We start from the raw sequence: 23,280 nt of genomic DNA, 5'->3' as shown, positions 1-23,280 counted from the left end.
TGTCTTTCCTCGTCCCTGTCTTTCCCTGGACGGCTGAGTAGGCAGGGGCCCGGCATCTGGGGCTGCACAGACCAGGTGCTACATGGAGAGCTGGCGTCCACCTGGGAGGAAGCAGAGCCCGTGGACTCGGTCCCTGACGTCCTTGTCACTGCCTCCCCAGCCGTGAAGCTCATTCATGGGTCCCGAGGGCTCCACAGTGACAACCGCAAGTGAGAGCACAGCCGTCCTGGGTCCTGGGCCGCACAGACGCCCTCCTGTCTCCATCCTGCGGGGCCGGGCTGGGGCACAGGACAGCCCTGGTCAGCAGATTGATCCTTGGCCCCCTGTGGCCAGGGGTCAGCAAGTGTTTGCTGAGCCCCTCTGTGCCCAGCGCTGTGGTGGGTTCTGGGGACGTGGCTGTGGGTAATGTAAAGCCTGGCCCTCTGGAGCTGATCCAGAGAGAGACAGCACTAAAAAATGTGGAAGGACAAACACAGTATGGTCCCTGAGACCAGAGGCTGTGGTTCTGAGGAAAGTGGCATAGACATAACGGACCAAAGGGCAGACATGGGTACTGTGGGAGCCCAGGCAGTGGCAGTGCAAAGGCCCTAGGGCCGTGAGCTTGGGTCTGGGTGAGACAGCAGACGGTTTGGCTGTGGGTCTTGTCCTCAGGGCTTAACTGGTGGTGGTGACCTCAGGGTCATGAGGTGGCTGTGGGGTGACCCTGCCCCAGCAGCTGCCTCCTCTTGCTTAGCTTTGCTTTCCTCAAGGAGGATGCCATGGCGGAGGAGAAGGCAGCCAACCTGGGAGGTGCCCGTTCCTTGAACCCTGGCAGTGTCAGTACCCTCACTATTCCCAGGGCCAGAGCCAGGGGCCATGTGTGCTAAATCTCACTCTGTGTCCCCAGCCCACCAAGGTGGACACTGAGGCTGCCCACCCAGGCCTCCACCTCCAGAGTCAGTCCATTGGCACCAGGCCAGGGAGGAAACTGAGGCACAGTGCCAATGTGTGGGGTGGCCTTGTGCCTTTGACCATGTGCGTGGTCGCTGTGGGCATGTGGGGCTTGGCAGCTCTGGTCCAAGGCCCTTCTTGGCCCCTGCCTATGCTGGGGATGAGCCGAGTCCACAGGGACAGCCTGGTGCTCAGAGGCAGCACAGCGGTGGACTCTACCCCATTGTGCCTCAGTTTCCCCACCTGCCAACCTCACAGATCTATGATAGGGAGGAGTGAGGTGGCCTGTGTGGAGCATGGATCAGGCCTGGCACACCAAGGATCAGGTCATCACGGCTGGGTCCCAGGCCTGCCCGCTTCACTGTTGGGGTGCAGGGCCTTGGGGTCTGCAGCAGTGGCATAGAGCCCCGGCCACCTCCTCGAGGGCTCTGGATCCAGCTGGGAGTTGGGCTGGGCCAGTCCCCAGAGGCCCGGCGCAGGACAGTGGCCGATGGCGGGTGGCTTGGCTGCTCTGGTGCGGTCCACCCTTTCCCACTGCCATCCACGCCCCCCTGGGACCAGCTGGGAACAGATCTGGATCCGCTGTCTGGGAAGGCGCGAGTTCCCCAGGCACGCTGGGCCTGGGAACTCTCTGCAGGGCCGGGACAGGCAGGCTGGGGTGGCGCCTAGCACACACCCTGGGGACTGTGGCCCTGAGTGCTGGCCCAGCCGCTCCCCGGCCCGCCCTGCCCCAGAGCACATTGGGGTGGACGGGAGGTCAGAGGCAGCACCTAGTGCCTTGGTGCACTGCGGACCTATCGCAGTCTTCCTGCTCAGCTCTGTGCCCCTGTAAGGGGAGTGGCAGCGTCTGCCTCCAGGGGCCACGCACCCAGGCCCTGCATATCGAATGCAGTTTTTTTGCCTACAGCCATAGCCACCCCGAAAAACATCGATCTCAGAATGCAGGATTTTTTTTTTGCAGGGTTTTTTGTTTTGCTTTGTATTGTGGGATTTTTTGTGGTACTGGGATTGAACCCGGGGCCTTTGCACTAAAGTACATCCCCAGCCCTTTTTAATTTTTACTTTGAGACAGGATTTTGCCAAGTTGCCCAAGCTGGGCTTGAATTTGCAATCTTCCTGCCTCAGCCTCTGAATGCTGGGATGAGTCTACATTCCCAGGCTTGGCTGGAAAGACACCTTTCTGCACCGGCGGGGGCTGTTTTTGGGCTTCTTAGTGACCCAAGGTCCTCACCTTGCACCCTACTTCTGGTCCAGGGTCACACGGGGCGTCCAGAGCATCCTCCTCACCCTAGTGCTTTTCTGAGCCAAGAGGGGCTATGACACTAAAGGCCCTCGAGTGCTTGCCACTAAGGACTCCCTACATGGGGAAGGCAGCCCTGTCCCTTCAGGCCCCATGCCACCTCCTGTGCATGGAGCTGGGCTCAGTTTAGGCGTGCGTCTCTGGGAATCGGGTCCTGGCCCCATGGGTGTGACCTGTGGGGGCACAGTCTGCTCCCTCGGTGCTGATGCAGTTGGAGGGACACCCTAGTTGGGGCCATGTCTCTCATGCCTCCTCAGGGTACCCCACCACCACCATCCTGGATCCAAGGCGGTGATGCCTCTGGTTCCAGCCGCTCCCCAAGGTGGACAGGCCCCCAGGCACCCAGGGCTGGTTGTGGTCACAGCTGGCCCAGCCCTCAGGCCACAGCCAAAGCACTTGAAGTTCAGCCAAGACTCATGCGGCGCTGTCCGCGGTCCACTGCCGTCCCGTGACCACAGCCCAGGGTGGGGGGGGTGGAGCACTGCTACTGACACCCTGCGCGCACTCCCAGACCAGGAGCTCCTGCCCTGCAGCCCCAGGCTGCCTCTCACAGAATGGGAGCCCTCGGAGGGGAAGAGCGCTGGGAACAGTAAGAGGCCACACGGCCCCAACGAGACAGCACCTCGCGGCGCTTCAAATCCCAGCCGCCGAGACTTGGGCAGATTCCGGCCCAGGAAAGGAGCTATGCAGAGCACCAGCCCCACGGTGTCTGCAGGGACAGTGTGTGCAGGGAGCCGGGCCCCACATGGCCAGCGCGGCTGCCTCGCCCTGCAGCCCTTTCCTTTTCTGCCACAGGATGACATCAAATCCCTGCCAGTCACCGGGCACCAGCAGGGCACCGTGTGTCCCAGCCTCAGTGTCTGGAACACTGTGGACATGGCGGTGCCCAGTGAGAATTTGACGCATGATGCAGGGGTGGGATTTGTCACCGTGGGGCACTAAGTGCTCAACCACCCATGTGCCCAGGGGCACAGCCCTGCACCGTGTGCTCGGGCTCAGTCCACCTTCTCCACTCGTGTCTGTGTGTTGGCCGTGAGCCACCTCTGCAGAAGGCGCCAGGAAACCCTGAGCAGCGGAGGCCCTAGCGTCCTGGCCCGCGACCCAGAGCTGGCCTGGCCCTGCCCATCTGCCCTGCCCAGGGCCGCCTGGTCAGATGGGCGGTGAGGCTGGACCTCTTCCCTTGGGGCGCCTGCGCGTTGGCCTTCTTTGGTTGTCAGCAGGCCGGCCACTGGCCCTGCCCAGGCATGGTGTTGACAGGCCCCCACAGCTGCGACCACACGTGTGCCTAGCCGTCAGCCTGGGCCAGAAGGTGGGGGGTGCCCCACAGGGGGAGGCCGGCGGCTGCAGCTGAGGACAGCAGGTGCGGGCCGGGTGTGGGTGGCGGAGGAGGGCATGTCCCCACATCTCCGAGCTGCCCTCTTCCTGCTGGCAGGGGAGGGGAGGCTGGGGGCTGCACGGTGTTGGTGGGGGTTGTGTGTGGCGAGTGGCCTGGTGGTCACCGTCCAAGGCTGGGAGGCCCAGAACCTCAGTGCCTCTGAGTCCACGCAACTGCCCGGGCACTGGGCTAGGGGTGCAGGCCAACAGCCGACCCACAGTAGCCGAGACAGCCGACAGGCACGGAGTCCCAAGCCCTACCTCCATCTGCTTTGCCCCGTGTGTGGGGGTCACCGGCCCACTGAGTCCCAGGGAGCTGGGCCCTGGGTGTCTCTGGTGCCTGATGCGGCACCCTTGATGGTGACACAGGGTGCTCAGCCCTCCTGCAGGGGCAGCCCCTGGCTCAGCCACACTGGCCCTGCTCTCCAGCCACCCCTCAGGGCCCTGCTCTGGGGCCTGGGGACTCAGGGTCCACCTGGTCCTGGCCCACCCCAGCCCTCTTTATCTTCTGGCCTGCCCCCCCGCACCCCAACCCTGAGGGGACTGGGCTGAGCCTCGGGCTCCCATGACAAGCTGGTGACAGTCCAGGCTGAGGATGTCCAGCTGTTGTGAAGGTCCCTGGGGGGATGATGATCAGAGGTTCCGCCCTCCCAAGTGCCACCTGCTCTTTTAGCATCAGAAAACTTGGGGGGCCTCACCTGGAATGCTGGGGGCTCAGAGCCTCAGGGCCCACACTGCAGAGTAGCTTGGGGTGGGGCTGTCTCCCACTAAACCCTGGTGACCCTGCCTTAGGGGTGCTGCATGCCATCTGCAGACCAGAGCCAGGTGCCCTGGCCTGCCTGGCCCGGCTCTGCTTGGGCCACCTATGGGCCATGCCTATGAGGGGTCTGGAGCTCCACGGGGGACAGGGACCTGGTGTGGTGGGCGGACGTGGACCCAGCTGCATGCCCTTCACCTCCTCTCCCTCTCCCAGCTGACAGGACTGAGAAGGCCGCAGCGATGCCCGACTCCCCAGCAGAGTTGAAGACACAGCCCCGGGCCACGCCCCCCAGCATGCCGCCCCCGCCACCTGCTGCATCCCAGGGTGCCACGCGCCCGCCCTCCTTCACACCACACACACGTGAGTAGCCCCAAAGGTGTGGTTGGCCCTGCGACTCTCTGTGGCGAGGAGCCTAGCCTGCACTGTCTGGCTGTGTGGCTTGGGGCGAGCTCGGAACCTCTGGCCTGCCAGGACCCTCATCAGCAGTGCGGAGCGTCCAGGGCTCCTGCCTCACAGGCACCTCGAGGGCAGGATGAGTTAAAGGGCTCTGACACTGGTGGGCAGCACACTGGGCACTGGGTGACCACAGGCACCCCCAGTGCTGGTTCTGTGCGACGGTTGAGGGACCAGGCCCCTGGACACATCAGGGTGGACCAGTCAAATCCGCAGTGATTTGCCCCAGAGCCCTTGAGCTATCGCATGAGTCTGGAGCAGGTGCCACCAGCCCTGGTCGGAGCCACCGAGGGAGAGTTGGGGTCCTGAGCAGTGGGCAGTATGGCCTCGCGTTTCCAGGGTGGAGCGAGGGAATACACATGGCCCCCACAAGCCTCCCCCTGATGGCCCTCAGGGACAGAGCCTCAGTTCCTGGCCTGGTGACCTGGTCCCCAGCAGGCCGAGAAACCGGAGTTGCTTTTGCAGCTATTCCTGTGGCTCAGCCCAGAGCCTGGCTTTGGCCTCGTCATCGCAGGCGTTGAGGCTGCCCCAGCTCTGTGCACAGAAGGCTCTGCCATGGGGAAGACCTGGCTGGGGCAGCCCACATGCAAGGCCAGCCTTGTCCCTGGTTAGCAGTCTTGCCTCTCAGCCGGTCTCCTGCCAGAAGTGGACAGGGGTTGCTGCCCGCTGTCAGCGGAGGCCACATGCAGGGACATTGCGTGCAGGCACATGTGGGAGCCTCACGTCTGATGCCCTCCACACCTCCACCTTTCTGTGGGCCTCCAGCTCCTGTGTAAGGGTCAGGCTGGGCCCTGGCCCCATGTGCAGCGGAACTGGAATGGGATACCAGCTGGGCCTCTTGCATTAGGGCCCTGGGCTCCGAGGTCCAGTAGGGCGATGGCCTTCCTGGACCTGCCTGGGGCCACGCTGCTCTGGCAGAGGTAGCCACACACACACCAACTGCCTCCACCCTCCGTTTCTCCGGGCCACCCCATGGTGGTCTCGGTCCCCTGGGTGGCTTTGAGCTGGCACAGCAGGTGCGGGTAAGGCTGCTGACTGTGGGCTACAGTCTCTGCTGGCACCTGAGCAGGGGCAAGAGCTGTGTCTGTGGGCTGTGGCAGCCCCAGGGTGTGAGGAAAGGTCCAGTGCCTGAAGAGACAGCCACCAAATACACTCAGGCCCCAAGTGGGAGGAGCAGGTCACAGGGCCCCAGCCTCCCTGCTCCAAGCACAGGCCTGGGGACCCAGATGGGGCTAGAATGCCAGGCCCCTTGGGGCTTTACTTTTTTGAGGCCATAGAGCAGAGGGGAGGGCAGGCTGTGTGTGGCTCGGTGTCCCCACCTCCTTCCCACCCCTACTGACCTACTTGGGTCACATTTCCGGGTGGGAGTCCCAGCACAGCACAGAGCACGGAGCCCGAGAAATGGCAGCTATTCCTCCACAGGCAGCACTCTGTTGGCTTGGCAGGCATGTCCACCTGAGGTCTGGCGTCTGAGGTGGCCTTAGTGTTGTCCCCGAGCCACATGTTTCCCCGAGAGCCCGAGGTCCACTGCACCCGGCTGGTGGAAGCCCCGGCCAGGCCTCTACAGCCGCCTGGATGCCTTCGAGCCAAGCTGGCGAGACCGACCTTGACCCTGGGCTTGAGGCCGCGATTTTCCTGGCCTGGCCTCGGCCCTGGGCACAGCTGATCTTGGAGTTGAGCCACGTGTGGCTGGAAGGTGGGCAGGGAGGCTGAGGCAGCATGGCCTGGAGGAATGCAGGCAGCAGGGACCCAGGCCACACTTGTCTATGGCTGAGCCCTTTGGGCCAAGTCTCCACGCCACCCTGTGACAGACGGGCTCCCTATCTGCTCACAGAATTCCCGCCAGCCCACCTCAGCTCATCCTCCTTTGCACGCCCTCTGCCCTAGGCTCTTACCCTGGGCATCATTCTGGAGCCTGTACCTGAACCTGGCATTGACACGCACAGCTTGGGCCAGGGAGCCAAGCAGGTCCCTAGGCACTGCCTGGGAAGAGGGCTTTCCAAGACCCCGGGGTCCCATCCTCACTGACGCAGAATCTGAAATTCCCATAGACTCCAGGGGTCCTGCCAGAAACGACCTTAGAGACCACCCATCCAGCCCTGTCATTTCCAGACCAGGAAACTGAGGCCCACAGGGGCATGGTCCAGCCCATGGCCGCCTCCTGACAGCGTGTTCTTCTTATTTTGCTTACAGATGGCGAGGACGGGCCTGCGACGTCTCTGCCCCATGGCCGTTTCCACGGCTGCTTAAAGTGGTCCATGGTCTGTCTCTGTAAGTAAAATAACAAGAACCGTGGGTCTGCAGGGCCCCATCTTGTCCTCGTGCTCCTCAGAGAGCAGGGCTGGGGCCACAGGGCCGGGACCCAGGACAGGAGCCCCACAGTGGCCTAGCACTCTGACACTTCCCGAGCCACTTTCCCAGCGGCCAGCCTGGGTGGCAAGGCTGTCCCCAGGGCTGTGAGGACAGAAAGAGACAGTGACATGGGTCAGGGCACATCAAGCCCCGCCACTCAAGAGCATGGGCCTGGCAGGGTGACCCGGGGGCGGCAGGACCACTAGTGCCTCAGTTTCCCCCAGTAAAGCAGACCCAGCGGAGAAGCTGGGCGTGGAGGACGCCCTGCGAGCTGCCGCTGTGCTCCCCGCCTCTGTGTGCCCTGGGAGTCGCCCACACAGTCAGTTTCACAGACACGGGGCCACACCAAGGGCCGGGAAGCAGAGCTGACCTCAGAGCCCCATGCCAGGAGACTGAGCGAGGACCCCCAGGGGCTCTGAGAGGAGGAGGCCTGAGGGCGGTGCAGGGGACAGCTTGAGCCCAGGCCTCCTCGCTGCCCTCGTCCTGGGCCGCTGTGGGCCCTGGCCCACACACTGCGGGGTGGCCGTCTGTGTGGCTGAATGGTTCTGGCTGCGCTGACAAAGGTCCCCCCAGCTCCAGAGCTGCTGACCCCTCCGCAGGAGGGAGTGGCCTGGGGGCTGTCTGTGGGGTTCCTCCATCCCCACTGACCCCACAAGGCCATGAGGCTGGGGAGCCTGGGGTGTCGCGTGGGCCCCCCGCACCTCGGCCGGGACACGTGTGCGTCTAACTTAGTAACACACCTGTCGCGGGAGCAAAAGCACTTGTGCCGGGGGCTATTTTTGGCGTCTCTTTAGCAAGCTGCTGAGGCTGCCGGCAGCCGGGGAGGAGAGACGGCAGCAAGCAGGCCGCGGGGACCCGGGCACCCAGGGCCAGGCTGGTAAGCGGCCTTGGGAGGGCGGCCTCAGGAGGGGCATGCCCGTCTCAGAAGACACTGGGGCCCAGGGGACTTGGGAAATGAGTCCCTGCAATAGTGAGGTCTCCATGGCAACGGGCTACTCCCTAGCCTGGCTGGGCTGACAGTGGTTATATACGGGGCATCTGTGAGTCAGTGGCCACCGTGAGGTCAGAGCTCACCTGTGAGAAGGAAAGCCAGCCACAGCAGGGGCCAGGCTTCACGGGGTCTGGGGCACCCGATACCCCAAAGCAAGAGGGATGCTGAGCCTCGCCGGATCATTCCTGCTCACGTGGCACAGGTCCAGAGCCCAGCTATCTATTCTAGCCTCGGAGGAGCTCCCGGGTCACTGAGCCAGGGTGGCAGCGGGTCCAGCCCTCGTGTGCCCACGGCAGCACTGCCCTGTACTGCCGCCTGTGCAGGGCAGGTGCAGCACTCAGTTCTTGGCCGGTGAGCGTCCTCACGACACCTGGCATACTGGCCAGTCGTGGGGAGCCCCAGGGGTTTCTCCAGGGAGACGGGTGGGCGAGGCTCCAAACAAAGGACTGTGGAGCACAGGGGACCTCCTTGGGCTCTGCTGTGGAGCCCCAGAACCCCAGATACATTGCAGATGAGGGACTGAGGCAAGGCCCTATGTGACCAAGCAGCTGTCCCCCACCTGGGGCAGTGTCTATCCCCATTCTCACACATGGGGCACTTGAATGTGACCGCCAGGCCCGGAGACCAAGGAGAGCACACCCACCCTCTCCCTCATAGTGTCCCTGGGCTGGGGTCCTGACTGGCGCCTGTGCCCACCAGTCCCCTGGGCAATGGATCAGCATGGGGTGAGGGGCAGCTTGGGGCTGCCCTGCTGGGTATAAGGGCCCCAGTGTCCCTGTCCAGCCTGCAGGTTGCAAGCAGGTTCACGTAGGATGTGCCATCCTGGCCTGCCTTGGTGGTCACCTACTGGGGCCATGGTGGTGTCTGACCACAGGTAGCAGAGGAAGCTAGGTGTGGGCAGCCTGAGACCCCAGGGCTGGCTACATGGGCCCAGGTCCCCTCCCCAGGCTTGCAGGGTGGGCAAGGGTGACCAGACCCAGCAAGCAATCATAGAGATCACGCCTGGGCCCTGGCCAGGAAAGATGGAGGGTGGTCTGCCTGAGACCCCTGGGGTCTGAGCACACATAAGAAATAGGTATCCCAGGCCAACTCAGCAGGATCCCCTGCACCTGGATAAGGGGGCTCCATGCCCCTCAGCACCACAGGCCCCAGCAGGCCTCACCACAGAGGACAGAGGTGGCCGAGCCTCCAGGAACTTGGTCTTGAGGGAAAAGGTGGCCCTGACCGCCCATGCGCCATCCCTGCACTCCCAGCTTGGGCCTGAGAACTCGAGGCCGCACGGTGGAGCGGGACAGGGCCTGGGGCAGGAGCAGAGCAGGGCTGAGCAAGAGAGGCGTGTGTGTGTGAATGCACATGCGCGTGTGTATCTGTGTGTGTACTTGTTATCAGTGGCCCAGTCTGGCTGCAGGCTCTGGAATTGGTCACTCAGGGTCCCCGAGGCCAGGGACAGGGTGCAGACACGAGCGTGGGGCTGGTGGCCGCCACCGCAGCCTCTGCCTCCTCATCTGGGCTACGGGGTGAGGGCATGCCTGGGACACATTGCCACAGCCCCGGTGTCCGCCAGAGCCTGGGGACACTGACCTGACGGTGGGGCCAGCCAGCATCTTGTCTCGGTGACGGACAGTGCTGGCCCTGGAGTGTGTACATCAGCTGTCCCTGCCTGTCCCCAACACGCCCCAGCCCGGGGCGAGTCACACGCCTCTGCGTGTCCAGCCGCCTTTGGCAGGACCCAGCCTGCTTGTCCTGGAGAGTCGGGTGCTGTGCCCCGGCGCAGGGGCGATGGGATTGCTCAGGGTTGGAGGCCGTGGCTTGGGCTGGGATGTGTCAGTGGAGAGACGTGGCCGGGTGCCGCACAGAGGCAGGGCTGCTGGTCCCTGGGCAGTGGTGAGCAACTCCTTGTCTCCACCCCCACGAAGAGGTGACGGGAGCCCTGTGGGCAAAGCCTGAGCAGTGATGGGCTGGGCACCTGTGGGCGGGGCCTGATCTCTGCCAAACACAGGTGCTGTCACTTTGGGCCACTGCTGGGCGCGAGTCTCCCTCCCCAGCGCCCTGGGCATAGGCTTCATCCCCGATGCCACCTCCACATCTTAAAGGGGCCACGTGGCCCCGCCCGGCTGCAAGGCCCGGCAGCAGCAGACACGGGGCGCCGAGCACCACCACTCTGTGGTGTGACCGGCTGTCACTCAGTGCTGTTATTGCCCTCCCTGCTGTGGCACCGCCTCTCCACGGCACCACCGCGTCTCCCCTTCCTCCCCCTGCAGTGATGAACGGCGGCAGCCACTCACCGACGGCCGTGCACGGCGCCCCGTCCACACCCAACGGCTTCAGCAACGGCCCGGCCACATCGTGCTCAGCCGCACTGTCCACCCAGCACCTGCCCCCGGCCTGTGGGGCCCGGCAGCTCAGCAAGCTGAAGCGCTTCCTCAGCACCCTGCAGCAGTTCGGCAGTGACATCTCGCCTGAGATCGGGGAGCGCGTGCGCGTGCTGGTGCTGGGGCTGGTGGTGAGTGGCGGCCCCCAGCCTGAGCATGCACAGGCGCACTCACCCCCTCAGCCTGGCGGGGCGTGGTGATGGCCCCCTCGCCTGGATGTGGGTGGCAGTGGGCCGTCACTGACTCAGTCACTTTCTCCAGAACTCGACGCTGACGATCGAGGAATTCCACTCCAAGCTGCAGGAGGCCACCAACTTCCCTCTGCGGCCCTTCGTCATCCCTTTCCTGAAGGTAGCGCGAGCCCCCCAACCCCACACCCAGCGTCTGACAGGGTGTCGTCCTTGGGAGGAGCAGTGTTGACCGGTCAGGGTTGATTCCTTTTAGTTAAGGCGCAGACTAGTTGTCAGAGCCAATGAGTGAGCACCAAGCCTGGCACTCCAGGGCGGAGCTCTGGGTTCAGCGCTGCATCCTCAACGGCCACAGGCGTGTGTCCGTGCAGCAGCCACCCGCAAACACCACTGGGTGCCAGGAGCTGGGGCTCAGGAGCACAGCTGAAGTGGCAGGCACATCCTCACCACCAGTCAGCACTATGGAAACCAGAAAAGTGGGCAGGGAGGAAATGTTGCAGAAGCCCTTAGGGGAGGAAATGCCATGTGGGGCTGAGGACCAGAGAGGAGGTGGTGGATGGCTAGGGACAGAACCCTCTGGGTAGCAGGAACAGCATGCATCAAAGTCCTGTGGCAGGAGGAGCAGCAGGCTGGAGCAGTGTGAGGGAGACAAGGAGGCGGTGGGCAGGGGACAGGCAGGAGGGTGCATGGCTAGGCCTCAGGGTGGATGAAGAGCTGTCTGAAGACTTTGCCCGGGTTGGGGGTCCTTCCAGGGGTCCCCAGGTTAGGCTGCAGATGCCCAGGCCCCTCGGCTCCGTGCTTGGCTGCTGCTGTGAAACGGGGACCCTCGGGCTCTGGGAGGCCGTGTGTGGGGGCACAGCACTTGTGAGGTGCAGTGGCACTGTTGGGGACTCAGCACATCCCTTAGACAAGGAGCAAAAGGCACGGGCACTCCCCACGCCCTGCTTCTCACACTGTGACTCCATCACGTGGCTCTGTCCCACGCTGGTGGCAGGTGCCCTGTGGTAGCTGTGATCCCAGGTGGGACAGAATCCCTGGTATCGCCTGCACACAGCCAGCGCAAGAGCACACCAGCGCAGTGGCTCCCCACAGCAGGCCTGGCACTGCCCGACCTCCTGGCCTATTTCTCTCTGCCTATCATAGCTCTTGAAGGGCTGGGGCCACCCTCTCACCCCCACCCTGCACAATGCATTTTCTGTCCCCAAAGCATGGGTCCTGTCCTTGGGGGGACACTTGTGCTTTGTCACCCAGGCTCCCTGGAGCCCTCACACGGACATCACAGCTCCACCTGCCGTGAGGCTGAGTCAGACCAAGGGACCTGCCCAAAGTCACACAGCCCACGGTGGCCCCGCCAGGCAGTCAGCAGAGCCCAGAGCTACTGCAGGCATTGAGGCTCTGGTCCTCGTGGCTGCTTGGCAAGTGCCCGTGTCCCATGGAGGGGGCTGTGGATGGCCCTCGAGCACTGCAGTCTCCGTGCAGAGGTGGGGCCAGGCCCAGTGTCTGTGACCGTGCGGGTGCTCCTGGGGATGGTGGGGACACAGACTCCTGTTCTGGGCCGGGCAGTGCTGTCTCCATCAAGGGCAGTTGTGTGTCTGGGCCATGAGACAAGTGCCGCCTGTCCCCGGCCCCACCACCCTGCCCCAGCCGCTGTGCTGGCCTGACGCCAGCTTTCCAGAAGCTGGGACGAGCCTGCCTGCCGCAGCCCTGGCTCCCAGTGGGAGGGAATCCAGATGTTCCCACCGCGCCACAGTGACCAGCCGGTGCTGGGGCCTGTCCCTGCCCTGCTGTGCTGGCCGGAGAGGGGATGCCAGGCTCTTGGGGCCTCCCGGACCTGGTTCCCAGCCCTGGCTCCTGACGCATCGGCAGATGGCAGCTGGCCCTTGTTCAACTCCCAGATAGGGAAACAGGCCTGGCAGCCGGCGCCGCCTGCAGAGAACAGCGAAGGCCTGTGGACGCACTCTGAGGGCTGGGAGGCAGAGGCGGGAAGCCACCAGCAGCTTTGAAGTGCATGAGAAAGAAGGGAACTGAGTTTATTTATAAATACTTGGAACTGCTGGCCCTCCCAAGTGGCCTCCACTGGGCCCTGGGCCAGCAGCGTGGGCCCAGCCTGCCCCGCCCACCCCACGTGGCTCTGGGAAGCCCAGGGGTGCACAGGGAGGCCAAGCTGGAGGTGGTGGCCGGGACACAGCATGAGGGCCCGTGCTCTTACCTGCAGACCCCAGGCCACATCTGTGCTGCCAGGTGGCCTGCAGAACCGAGGGACATACTGACATCCAGTCCCTGCTCCAGGTTGCCCTGGTGGAGCGGGGGTGGCCTGGACACCAGGAGGCCGTGGGGTGGGGGGCTGGCATCCCTCGGCGCCCCCCAGGGGCCAGAGCAGACTCTGCAAGTCTCCTGCTTCTGCTCCCAGCGGCTCTGCTTCAGTTTGCTGTGTACTTGAGGCTGGTTGCTTCTCCTTTCTGAGCCTTGAGCTCCTCCTCATTCCAGACGGTTTGGGGCCTGCCTGGGAGAGCGTGGTGACAGGGTTAGGGCTCAGATTTCAGGACCTGAAGTGGCTGTCCTGTTGGCCTCCTATGTGCCTCGAGGAAGCAGCAAGGTTTCTGGGGAAACAGTAGAGGGCTGAGGCCCGGAGTCGGGCAGTCACCAGCCCAGGCTCCACGCCTTCCAGCTCAGCTGTGCGTGTCCCCATCACCCCGCAGGCCAACCTGCCCCTGCTGCAGCGTGAGCTGCTGCACTGCGCCCGCCTGGCCAAGCAGACACCCGCCCAGTACCTGGCGCAGCACGAGGAGACGCTGCTGGACGCCAGCACCACCTCCCCCGGGGACTCTGAGCTCCTGCTGGAGGTGAACGAGAACGGCAAGAGGCGGACGCCTGACAGGTACTGCTTCCCGCTGCCCGCCAGGCAGCCCTAGGTGGGGCTGAGTGACCATGATGGACACCACTGCACCCTGCGGCACCCGTATTGCCCGGCTGGTGGCCAAGCTGTGGTCCAGGCTGATGGGCTGAGGACCCTGATGCCCAGGAGCCCCCAGGTCTGTCCACAGAGGCCAGGGCCCCCAGTACCTGGGGTGGGCCCCTCTGCCAGCCACAGCAGAGCTGTGCCCTCACTGCCCATGCTGCCCCCGGGAGTGGCACCTACTCCAGAGGCCTAGGTGTCTCTTCTCCCTGTACCCCCAACGGGGTGCCCACCAGGTGCAGAGGAGACTTCATCCTGCGAGGCTGGAGTCTTGGTCCCCACCTGTACCGCCTCCCTCCCACCCCTGGCCTCCATCTATGGCTGGTGGCCATGACCACTGTCCCACTGATTTCTGGGCCAGGACCAAAGAGAATGAGTCAGATGGTGACCTGCCGCACCCCGAGCATCTCAGCAAACGGCCCTGCACCCTGAGCCCCGCCCAGCGCTACAGCCCCAGCAACGGGCTGCCGCCCCCCATGCCGCCCCCGCACTACCGCCTGGAGGACATGGCCATGGCCCACCACTTCCGCGACCCCTACAGACCCCCCGGCCCCCGGGAGCTGCGGGAGCGCCACCGGCAGCTCGGTGAGCAGTGTACGGGGATGGGCATGCCTGCGTGAGTGCTGGGCCGGCCGCAAGGGCACCAGCACCTACTCAGGTCGCAGGGACTCTTCACGCCTCAGCTTCCAGCAAGGCTACTCCAGGAGCAGAGGTCATGCAAGGACCAGGGGTGTTTACGTGGAGGTGGCCCTCATCACAGTGAAAACTGCTGGCATGGAGAACGGGCCATTTCAGGCTGGGTCCTCTACCCTACCCTGCCTGACTGACCCCTTCTCTGCTGGGGTTCAAGAGGTGGCCAGCTAAGGGGAGAGCCTGGAAACCGCCAACCCCACGTTGCCCAGGGACCCCAGGTATGGGGCACTCTGCAGGAACATCCAGGGCTAGGGCCCAGGCAGCAGGTGATGGTGGCTGGCTGGCTGCAGCCCGGTCAGGCAGGTGCTAATTCCCACCGGTTTCTGCGAACACAAAAACAAACGCCAGCTGTCAGGAGATCTCAGCCACTATTTCGGTCAGGCCGTCAGCCGGGGCCCAGCTTCACAGGCGGCAGGGAGAGCAGTGACAGCGGCTGTGGCCCTGCTGCATTTGGGCTCGGGGCCTGGGGACCTTCAGGCAGGCGGCCCAGAGAGAAAACCCTGGGCTCCAGGAAGTCAGCTCCCTCAGCTCAGGCTCCACCAAGGCAGGGCATCTAGGGAGGGGTTCACGTGTGGCATTCAGGGCGGCCAGCAGGGATGTCCACCATTGTTTCTGTGCCCACACCTCCCCTGCCAGGCCACACCCCGCCTCCTCCACCCTCGCCTGCGGCTCAGAGCGGACATGGCCCTCAGCAGCCCGTGTCCTCATCTGTGACAAGGGACAATGATGAGGGCCTGGTCTGGAGGGGGTGAGGGCAGCTCGAAGCATACAGGCCTCTCCCTAGCACGCTCCCTGCGTGGGCCCAGGGGTCATTCTGTACCCAGGAGCCAGCCAGGGTGGGGAAGCTGAGGCACAGCAGCAGATGTGGGCCCCATGGGGAGTAAGCACCCTCATGCTGGTCCTGACATGCCGCCTGCTTTCAAGCCAAGCCAAGGCCATGCTGGCTGCTTACTGCGGGCAGCAGGCTGACCTGTGGGCCAGGCTCAGGTGGGACAGGGGAGCCAGGTTCTGCCTGACCCGGAGCTGGCCCAGCATGGGGAGGGCCTGAGGTGCCTGGCTGTGGGTCGGGACTCAGACTCGACTGCTGGTTATGGGCCTTTGCCTGGGCTCTGAAGTGCAGAAAGGACAGGTGGCTGAGGGGAGGCTCTCAGAGGAGCCAGGCAGCCCACGAGGCCCTGAGGCTGCTGAGTGTCCTGAGACACTTGAGGTAAGGTCTGGGAGCAGAGGCAGGGGGCAGGAGTGGCCACGGCTAGAACCAGGGAAGGGGACAGGTTTGTCTCTTCTTCTTAAGTGTTGAGCTGGATCCTGAGTCCCTGGGCCAGCGTACAGAGGGCCAGTGCCCGGGATCCCCCATGCTACCCTGATGTGGGCACAGCTGGTCCTCTGGGGAGTGAGGCTTGGGGAGCAGGGTGGCACTAGGCGGGGGCTAAGCCTGCACCACCCCTTGCAGCAGTGCCTGGGTCCCGGCAGGAAGAAGTGGTCGACCACAGGCTCACGGAGCGCGAGTGGGCGGAGGAATGGAAACACCTCAACAACGTGAGTGTCTACCTGGACGTGGGACCGGTGCCTCCCAGAGCCACCTGTGTGAGCCCCGTGAGGGCTCCTCAGGCCCGACACCCCATCTACACCCACCAGTTCCCCTGCACGAGCCCTCACTGTCCCCAGGCCTGTCTGGGCACTGTGGGGGACGGGCAGGATGGGGCCATCGTGCAGGCCAGCTGCCCCCCACTTCCTGCTCAGCAGCTTTTCCAGGGCAGAGACACTTGGGGAAGCATGTCTGGGGCTCTGTGAGGCCCCAGGTTCAGTTGGAGTGGGCAGCCACACCCCCAGGCCCCCGGTCCACCCTTTCACAGGGCCACTGATGTGGCCTTCACCCGCTGCCTTCCTGGGGAGGAGGGGGTCTCCCCAGCCCTGATCTGCCTGAGCTCCCGTGCCAGCCAGCACCTACTGCCCTTCAGCCTCGGGCTGGTAGAGACCCAGAGCCAGGGCTCGCACTCTGTCCTGGCCTTGGCCTGGCCCCTGGGGCAGGATGAGCAGCGCTGGCCGTGCCTGGGCTCCCATGCTGACTGCGCGCTGCCCCACAGCTCCTGAACTGCATCATGGACATGGTGGAGAAGACCCGGCGCTCGCTCACCGTGCTGCGCCGCTGCCAGGAGGCCGACCGCGAGGAGCTCAACCATTGGGTCCGGCGCTACAGTGACGCCGAGGATGGGAAGAAGGGCTCCGTGCCCACCCGGCCGCTCGGCAGCGCTGCTGGCCCCGAGGGATCTCAGCTAGGTGGGCAACGGGGAGGCCGCGCAGGGGCCGTGGGAGGGGTCTTGGTGGCTGAGGGGCTGGGAAGGGGCCTGATTCCCTCTGGAGCACTGCCACACTGGAGCACAGCAGAACTCAAACCAAACTCTTCCCCTCACACACAATGCCACGACCGCTGAGAGCCCAGCCCCAGGTCTGTGGTCACCAGCTAGAGGTGAATGCAGAACCCAAGGCAGGCCTGGAGCCACCGGCCTCCCGGCCTCAGGTCCTGGGCTCCAGAGCTACCCCTTCCTGCCATGGCTTGGCATAGGTTTCTGCCCATGGCCCCTGGGGACCCCCATGGAAAACTGAGGACCCCATCAGGGTGGGGGAGCCCCAGAGGAGCAGATAGCCTAACCCTAACCCTCCTGTTTCAGACCTGCACCGGGAGCTCATGCCCAGGGCACTGTCCGGCTACATGCCCGAGGAGATCTGGAGGAAGGCTGGTGCGTGGGGCAGGACGGACCCGGGGAGCAGATGGGCCCTGGGCAGCTGGGACGGGGGGCTTCCTCCCACCTGTCCCCAGGCTCGGCTGTGTCCGCACATGGTGATGCTTGTGCAGGAGGGCGTGTGGTTACACACAGGCTTGAAGGCCAGGCAGACAGGCAGAGAGCAGGAGCCCCTCGGCCTGTGGGGAGGGCTGTGACTATTTGCTGGCACAGGGGGGCACACTCAGGCCAGAAGGGACCTGGGCACAACAGGCAGATGAGGCACCTGCTTGGGGCAGGTGGAACCAACTGTGTTTCAGTCTTGATGGATTCACTGAGAAGCGAGGGAGAGGGGAGTTGCAGAAGCTGAAAGCAGAGAAGGGGCGTCCCGGCTTGGAGGTGAGGGCAAGGGGCAGTGGATGGGGCCAGGTGTGCGCCCAGCCTGGGCAGGGGGCAGCCGTCCTCATGCAGCAGTGTCCTCATCACCTCACCTTGTGAGGCCTCTGCTGATGTCCAGCTGGGGCCACACCTAACAGGGACCACTGGCCTCAGGTCAGGGGCTCAGCGCCCCAGGGATACAGATGCTCAGAGGGGAGACCCGGGGGAGTCTCAGCACTCCACGTGGGAGTACCATTTAGTCCCAGTCTGCCTCACCAGAGCCAGTTCTCAGAGACAGTGCTGCCAGGTAAACTGAGGCAGGCATCAGCAATGTTGGTGTAGTTTAGCAAGACCTCAGGGAGGACTGGAGCAGATGAGAAAGGACGCTTGGGTTATGGCCTGACCCTGTGGCTACCAGCAGACCTGGGCAGTGGCCCATGGGTGTCCTCAAGGGGCCCAAGTGCCTGCCAACCCAGGGGAGACAGAACCTGGCCCCCTGGTCCCGGGAGCAGCACAGGGGGCAGCACAAGCTCTGGGGAAGTGTGCAGAGCATGGGTGAGGTAGCCCCACTGGACCTCAGGAAGGAAAGACAGCAGGGGCAGCCTCCACACCCTGTGGCGCGCCACTCCGCTTTCTTGGTCAGACCGCCAGGAGCCCAGTGCTCACCAGGGCAGGAGAACCACAGCAGGAGAGTGGGGTGGCTTCAGAAGGTTCCATGTGCATGCTCACACCTCCACACACATGCTCAGCATGCACCGGCCTGCACACCTGTGTCTGCACAGGCTGAGGTCTCAGTGTGCCCAAGTGCACACGTGTGGAGCGGGCCAGGCGTGCGTGCTGCAGCTGTGGGCCCTGCCCACAGTCATGGAATCCCCAGGAAGCGCAAGGCTTGGCCCTGTGAACACGGCCCCACCATGCTTTGCAGAGGAGGCCGTGAACGAGGTAAAGCGTCAGGCCATGTCGGAGCTGCAGAAAGCCGTGTCAGACGCAGAGCGCAAAGCCCATGAGCTCATCACCACGGAGCGTGCCAAGATGGAGCGGGCCCTGGCCGAGGCCAAACGCCAGGCCTCCGAGGATGCCCTGACTGTCGTCAACCAGCAGGAGGACTCCAGCGAGGTAAGCGCCCGCCCTCACCCACTGAGAGAGCCACGCCCTCACCCACTGTGCTCCTGGCACCAGGCAGCAGCCACACGAGCAGCACGAGGGTAGTGCAGGGCTCCTGGCATGGGGTGTTGGTGCAAGTTCACAGCCCCTTCCCTCCTTGTCCTGGGAGATGTGGGCCACAGATATCCCAAGGAGGGCCAGGCTCAGGCATGGGGGCTCCCTGGGCAGAGGGATGGTGCCGTCAGCCCCCACTCCTCCCCACAGCTCTGCCAGCCACATTTGGCTGTGGAGGGGCAGGCTGGTCAGAGGACAGAAGTCTCTTGGGTGGGCAGAGAAAGGACTGACACAGCCAGGCATGGTGCTGCACACCTGTCATCCCAGCTACTTGCAGGCAGAGGCAGGAGGATCTAAAGTTCAAGGCCAGCCTGGGCAACTTAGCAAAACCCTGTCTCGAAACAAAAAATAAAAACAGGCCTGAGGATACAGCTCAAGGCTGGCAGCAGGTTCCAGTCCTTGGGATCAATCCCCAATACAGGAAAAAAAGGAAGAATAACCTGACACATGGAGCAGCACCAAGTGCTTCAGGAGTAGAAACGGGGTCAGGGAGCCCCTCGTGGCCCAGGGACAACCAAGAGCACCCTGAGGAAAGGGAGCCAGACTCAGGTGTCTCGCAGCCATGGGGGCAGCAGCAAAGCCAGGCTGGCTGAGAAGCCTGAGGGGCCGGCAGGATGCAGGGCCACGTGGCTGTGACTCCGGGACAGGCTCGGCTCTGGCCTGCCCTTGGGGCCCCAGAGGAGCAGGTCTTCGGGAGCAGTTACTCCGCTCTGCCCAGGTGCCCTCCCCAGACCCCAACTGCAAGTGGTCGTGTCTGCTGTGACCGGGCCAGGAGGTTTTGGGGGTTGGGGCGGTCTCCCTGCTTGCAGCATCCTAACCTCCCCTCCGCCCCACAGAGCTGCTGGAACTGCGGGCGCAAGGCCAGTGAGACCTGCAGCGGCTGCAACGCGGCACGCTACTGCGGCTCCTTCTGCCAGCACAAGGACTGGGAGAAGCACCACCATGTGTGTGGCCAGAACCTGCAGGGCCCCACTGCCGCCGTGGCCGACCCGCTGCCCAGGCAGCCGGACGTCACCGCCAGCCCCAGTGAGGCTGGCTCCGCGGGACCCTCTCGCCCTGGCTCCCCGGGCCCGCCCGGCCCACTGGATGCCACTGTGCCCCGCTGACTCCTCTAGGCCCCGACACCTGGCCCGTGGATGCCACGCCCTACCAACCCCCAGCCCAGCCTGGCTGCTGGACGCTGCACCGCCTGGCTAGCCGGCGGGAGTCACTGCTGCTACTGCTTCTGTCCAAAAGCAACACAGAACCAACCAGAGCTGCATGGCAGCCTCCTCAGCTACCTGACACAACCATCCACCACGACCTGATGACCTCTGCCCCGCACCCTCCCAAACCAGCGACCCAGCTCTAGTAGCAGCGGCGCCAGTGGAGCGTGCCTGGCTCACCCACCATCTGCCCCCACCCTGTGTCTGTCTCTGTCTGTCTGTCTGTCTGTCTGTCTCCCGCTGTCTCTTGACTTCCTTCTGTCTTTATGACTTCCATACGCGTTCCCTATCCTAAAAAAGCCCTAACTGGTGGCTTGTGTTTTCAGTGATAAATTTAGAGGATTTCATTTTGTTGGCAAAAGAGCTACTCAGAAATGGACAAAGATGACCGTGGGGTTCTCCCTTTTCCTTATTAAAAGGGAGGAAGACTGATTTTATATCCAGAGACCTGAGCTCACTGTGTCACCCAGGCCATCCCAGGGGTTACCTGGCAGACACAGCCCACACAGTGAGGAAGATTTCAGTTTCCAACTCAAGAAGTATTTTTGGTTTCAGGTTATTGTGGTGTTTTGTTTTTTGATTTTTTTTTTTTTTATGTCAAACTCTTTGGCTTTAAGTAAAAATCCAAAAAGGTTTTTTAAAAAAAGCAAAGGAAACACACCTATAAACTACCTTGCTAGCTAGTCAGCCAAGAATACCGGACACACCTCTGCTCCAAAGGAAACCCAAAAAGCAAACACAAGAAATCGAAATCCAAAACGCTTTTCCACTGCCAAAGTATTCCTTTCACTGTTTCAGTCCAGCCTGGGTTCATTTGGATGCTGGTCTTTCATTCTGTTTTGATTGTCTGGGGTGTTGGGATTCTGGGGTCCGGAGGGTCTGGGCCCGGCCAGAAGCAACCCCTCATTTCCTCTGCAACTCTGCAGCCCCTCACCAGGCAGAACCGGGAGCGGCGAGGTTCCTGGGCCCACGCACCACCGCGCATTTCGTCCGGTTCAGGGAGACACCTGTCTGTCCTCGCACCCTGTGACTGTCCATATTTCGTTTCTCTACTTGTGAAAAAAAAGTGCTAAAGTGTTCTTCCCAGAGAGAGCACAACTCTGAAACAAAACTGTGACAATCTTTTGGGCTGATTCCTGGCTGTTTTCAAAGCAGAAAGCGGCAAATGCTCCTAGAACCCCGCCCTCCGTTCTCCTCCTCTACCTCTCTCGGCTCCCACCGGTCACCAGGCAGGCCCCAGGCCTCCTTTCTTCAAACTTTGCAGGAAAAAACAAACCTATAGATGAAAGCAGCGGCCCTCCCTCCCCTGAAGACCATGCTCAGCTGTACATAACCCCGCGTCCACTGTCTGTCCGGCCGGCCAGCTGTTCTTCAGCCCTGGGGACAGGACGCTCCCCACCCGCTCTCCCACCCCCCAGGCCTCACGAGGCCCTCAGCAACTCGAGGGGGGTGAGGGAGACTCGGCGCCGAGAACAGCCTGGCCCTGCTCCCGCACGCAGAGGCAGGGCCCTGGAGGACTTGCGTGCGTGGCATCAGCAGGGCCTGTGCCCACGCCAGGGCCAGTGCACGTGAATGTGAATGTACATAGCTCTACAGCGGTCCAAATAACGGTGTCCACAAGGATGGTAAGACGTTTGCCAAATAAACAGAAGGGAAACCACAGACGTGTGTGATGCAGGAAGCAGATTTTTGGCAAAATCTGCAGCTGTTCCGGGGCGAGGGGCTGGCTCCACGGGGATGCTTCTCCCAGTTGCAGAGTTCATTCTTTGAGTTAGAGAAAGGGCCCACCAGGTGCACCAGCCCTGGGACAGCAGCACCCTGCCCTAAAGGCCACGAGCATGCTCTGGTCCTCCGGAAGGCCCTAGGGCCACAGCCCCCATGCTGGCTCTGCTCCCAAGCCTTTTAGGAGGCAGCAGCCGTGCAGGATTTGGCTCTTGGTCACACGTGGAAGCCTGTGCTGGCTTCTGTAGCTGGTTTTCTCTGTGTGCCGGCAGAGGAGACCTGGCCCCGGGTGCCTCATGTGACCCCTGCTGCTGGCCGCATGAAGCCCCTGGGCTCTTTCCTGCCTGCAGTTAGTGAAGGGCCCCATGTGCCTGCAGTGCTGGGCACCATGTTCACACAGGGCAACCCAGCAGGTCCTCAGGCCATGCGCCCTGGTGAGAGCGCTTCAAGCTGGGTCCTTGGAGCCCTGTGGTCTGAGTATAAATGGGTGAGGAGCCCTGGGCCACTGTTCTGATACCCAAGTCCCTGGCCTCCGGGTGGGGGTGCTCATTCCTGGGTGGACCCCCGCACCTCCTCTGTCCCTTCCCTCACGGGGTCCCTCTTTGGGACAGGCAGGCCTCCCAGGGACAAAGGGAGACAGGCCACCTGGCCGTGCCAGGCCCCACCAGCAGGACACGGACTGGGAGACCTGAGAGCCCAACAGGACAGGGCAGGGTAGGGCTGGTGCCTCGAGGAAGCTGAGGCCGGAGGCAGCAGGAGGGCCTTCCTGGAGTGCGGTGTGAGGAGCTTGGGCAGTGTCAGCTGCCACCCGTTGGTGGAAGGCGTTGCCCCCGTGTTGCTGCCAGAGCTGACACTGCTGTGGGTTCTGTGCTCAGGTTCTGTCCAACCGCAGATCTTCCAGCAGAACCAGGCCAGACCCTGTGACCTGGGGGATCAGCATGCAGACAGCATGTTTCTGTGCTGGGAGTGTCCTTTGCCCCTTGCAGTGGTTTCACCTTGTCCAGAGCCCTGAGCTACAACAGGAATGCTGGGGAGCCCCAGGAGGGACAGATGGACAGGATGGGTGGCAACAGACACCAGCCCATCTCCCCTTCCATTTGTGTCCCAGGCCTTCTGTCCCTCGTGCCCTCCCTCCCCTGGACCCAGGGATCTGATAGCGTCCCATGGGCCATGCCCAGGAAGGCTCACCCAGGCCAGTCCTCTGGCCAGGACAGGGGCAGAGACCTGCAGCTCAGGTCCACACTGGCCACAGGTGTTGGGGTGGGACAGGGAGACGTCACCTTCCAAGAAGGGCCAAGAGTGGCTGAGCAGGCACATGCAGCAGAGCAGCCACCGCAGGGCCAGCATGAGAGGGGGATGGGCAGGAGAGCTGGGAAGGGCTCACCTCAGCAACGTGGTGGACAGGTCAGGACAGGCCCCAGATGTCTCCTGTTTGCCACTTTTTCCAAATAGCTCCTCTAGCTGACACCAAAGTCCATCTCTGGCATCCCTCTGTCCACCCCTCTGCCCATCCCTCAGCCCAGCTAATTATCAGCCAACTGATCAGTTCATCCTGTCTGTCCATCTACTCCTCCACCTACCCCCATCCATCCATACTCACCCACCACCCATCCACCCACCTCCATCCACCCTCTACCACCCACTCATCCACCCATTCACCCACCCACT

The 23,280-nt window shown here is 63.2% G+C and overlaps 1 protein-coding gene across 5 annotated transcripts in view; it reads left to right on the top strand.

The window, feature by feature from the left end:
• The window catches only part of Cbfa2t3 (core-binding factor, runt domain, alpha subunit 2; translocated to, 3), a 53,172-nt gene extending 31,618 nt beyond the window's left edge, over positions 1–21,554 (top strand). For 2 of the 5 annotated variants that reach the window (XM_005411026.2, XM_005411029.2), the window contains exons 2-12: positions 4,578–4,724; positions 7,011–7,088; positions 10,422–10,663; positions 10,794–10,883; positions 13,420–13,598; positions 14,038–14,261; positions 15,820–15,905; positions 16,454–16,646; positions 17,039–17,107; positions 18,393–18,583; positions 19,522–21,554. In XM_005411026.2, the coding sequence (XP_005411083.1) occupies positions 4,578–4,724; positions 7,011–7,088; positions 10,422–10,663; positions 10,794–10,883; positions 13,420–13,598; positions 14,038–14,261; positions 15,820–15,905; positions 16,454–16,646; positions 17,039–17,107; positions 18,393–18,583; positions 19,522–19,791 (1,769 nt within the window). In that variant the 3' untranslated portion in view covers positions 19,792–21,554. Of the gene's footprint in view, positions 1–4,577; positions 4,725–7,010; positions 7,089–7,111; positions 8,047–10,421; positions 10,664–10,793; positions 10,884–13,419; positions 13,599–14,037; positions 14,262–15,819; positions 15,906–16,453; positions 16,647–17,038; positions 17,108–18,392; positions 18,584–19,521 lie in introns of those variants that run through there. The other 3 variants (XM_013508004.1, XM_013508006.1, XM_005411030.2) reach the window with 3 other exon arrangements.
• The last annotated feature ends 1,726 nt before the right edge of the window (positions 21,555–23,280 follow it).

Source organism: Chinchilla lanigera, unplaced genomic scaffold (assembly GCF_000276665.1).
Source record: "Chinchilla lanigera isolate Chin_1 unplaced genomic scaffold, ChiLan1.0 scaffold00140, whole genome shotgun sequence".
Lineage (NCBI taxonomy): Eukaryota > Metazoa > Chordata > Mammalia > Rodentia > Chinchillidae > Chinchilla > Chinchilla lanigera.
This window is presented reverse-complemented; position numbering and strand designations above follow the sequence as displayed.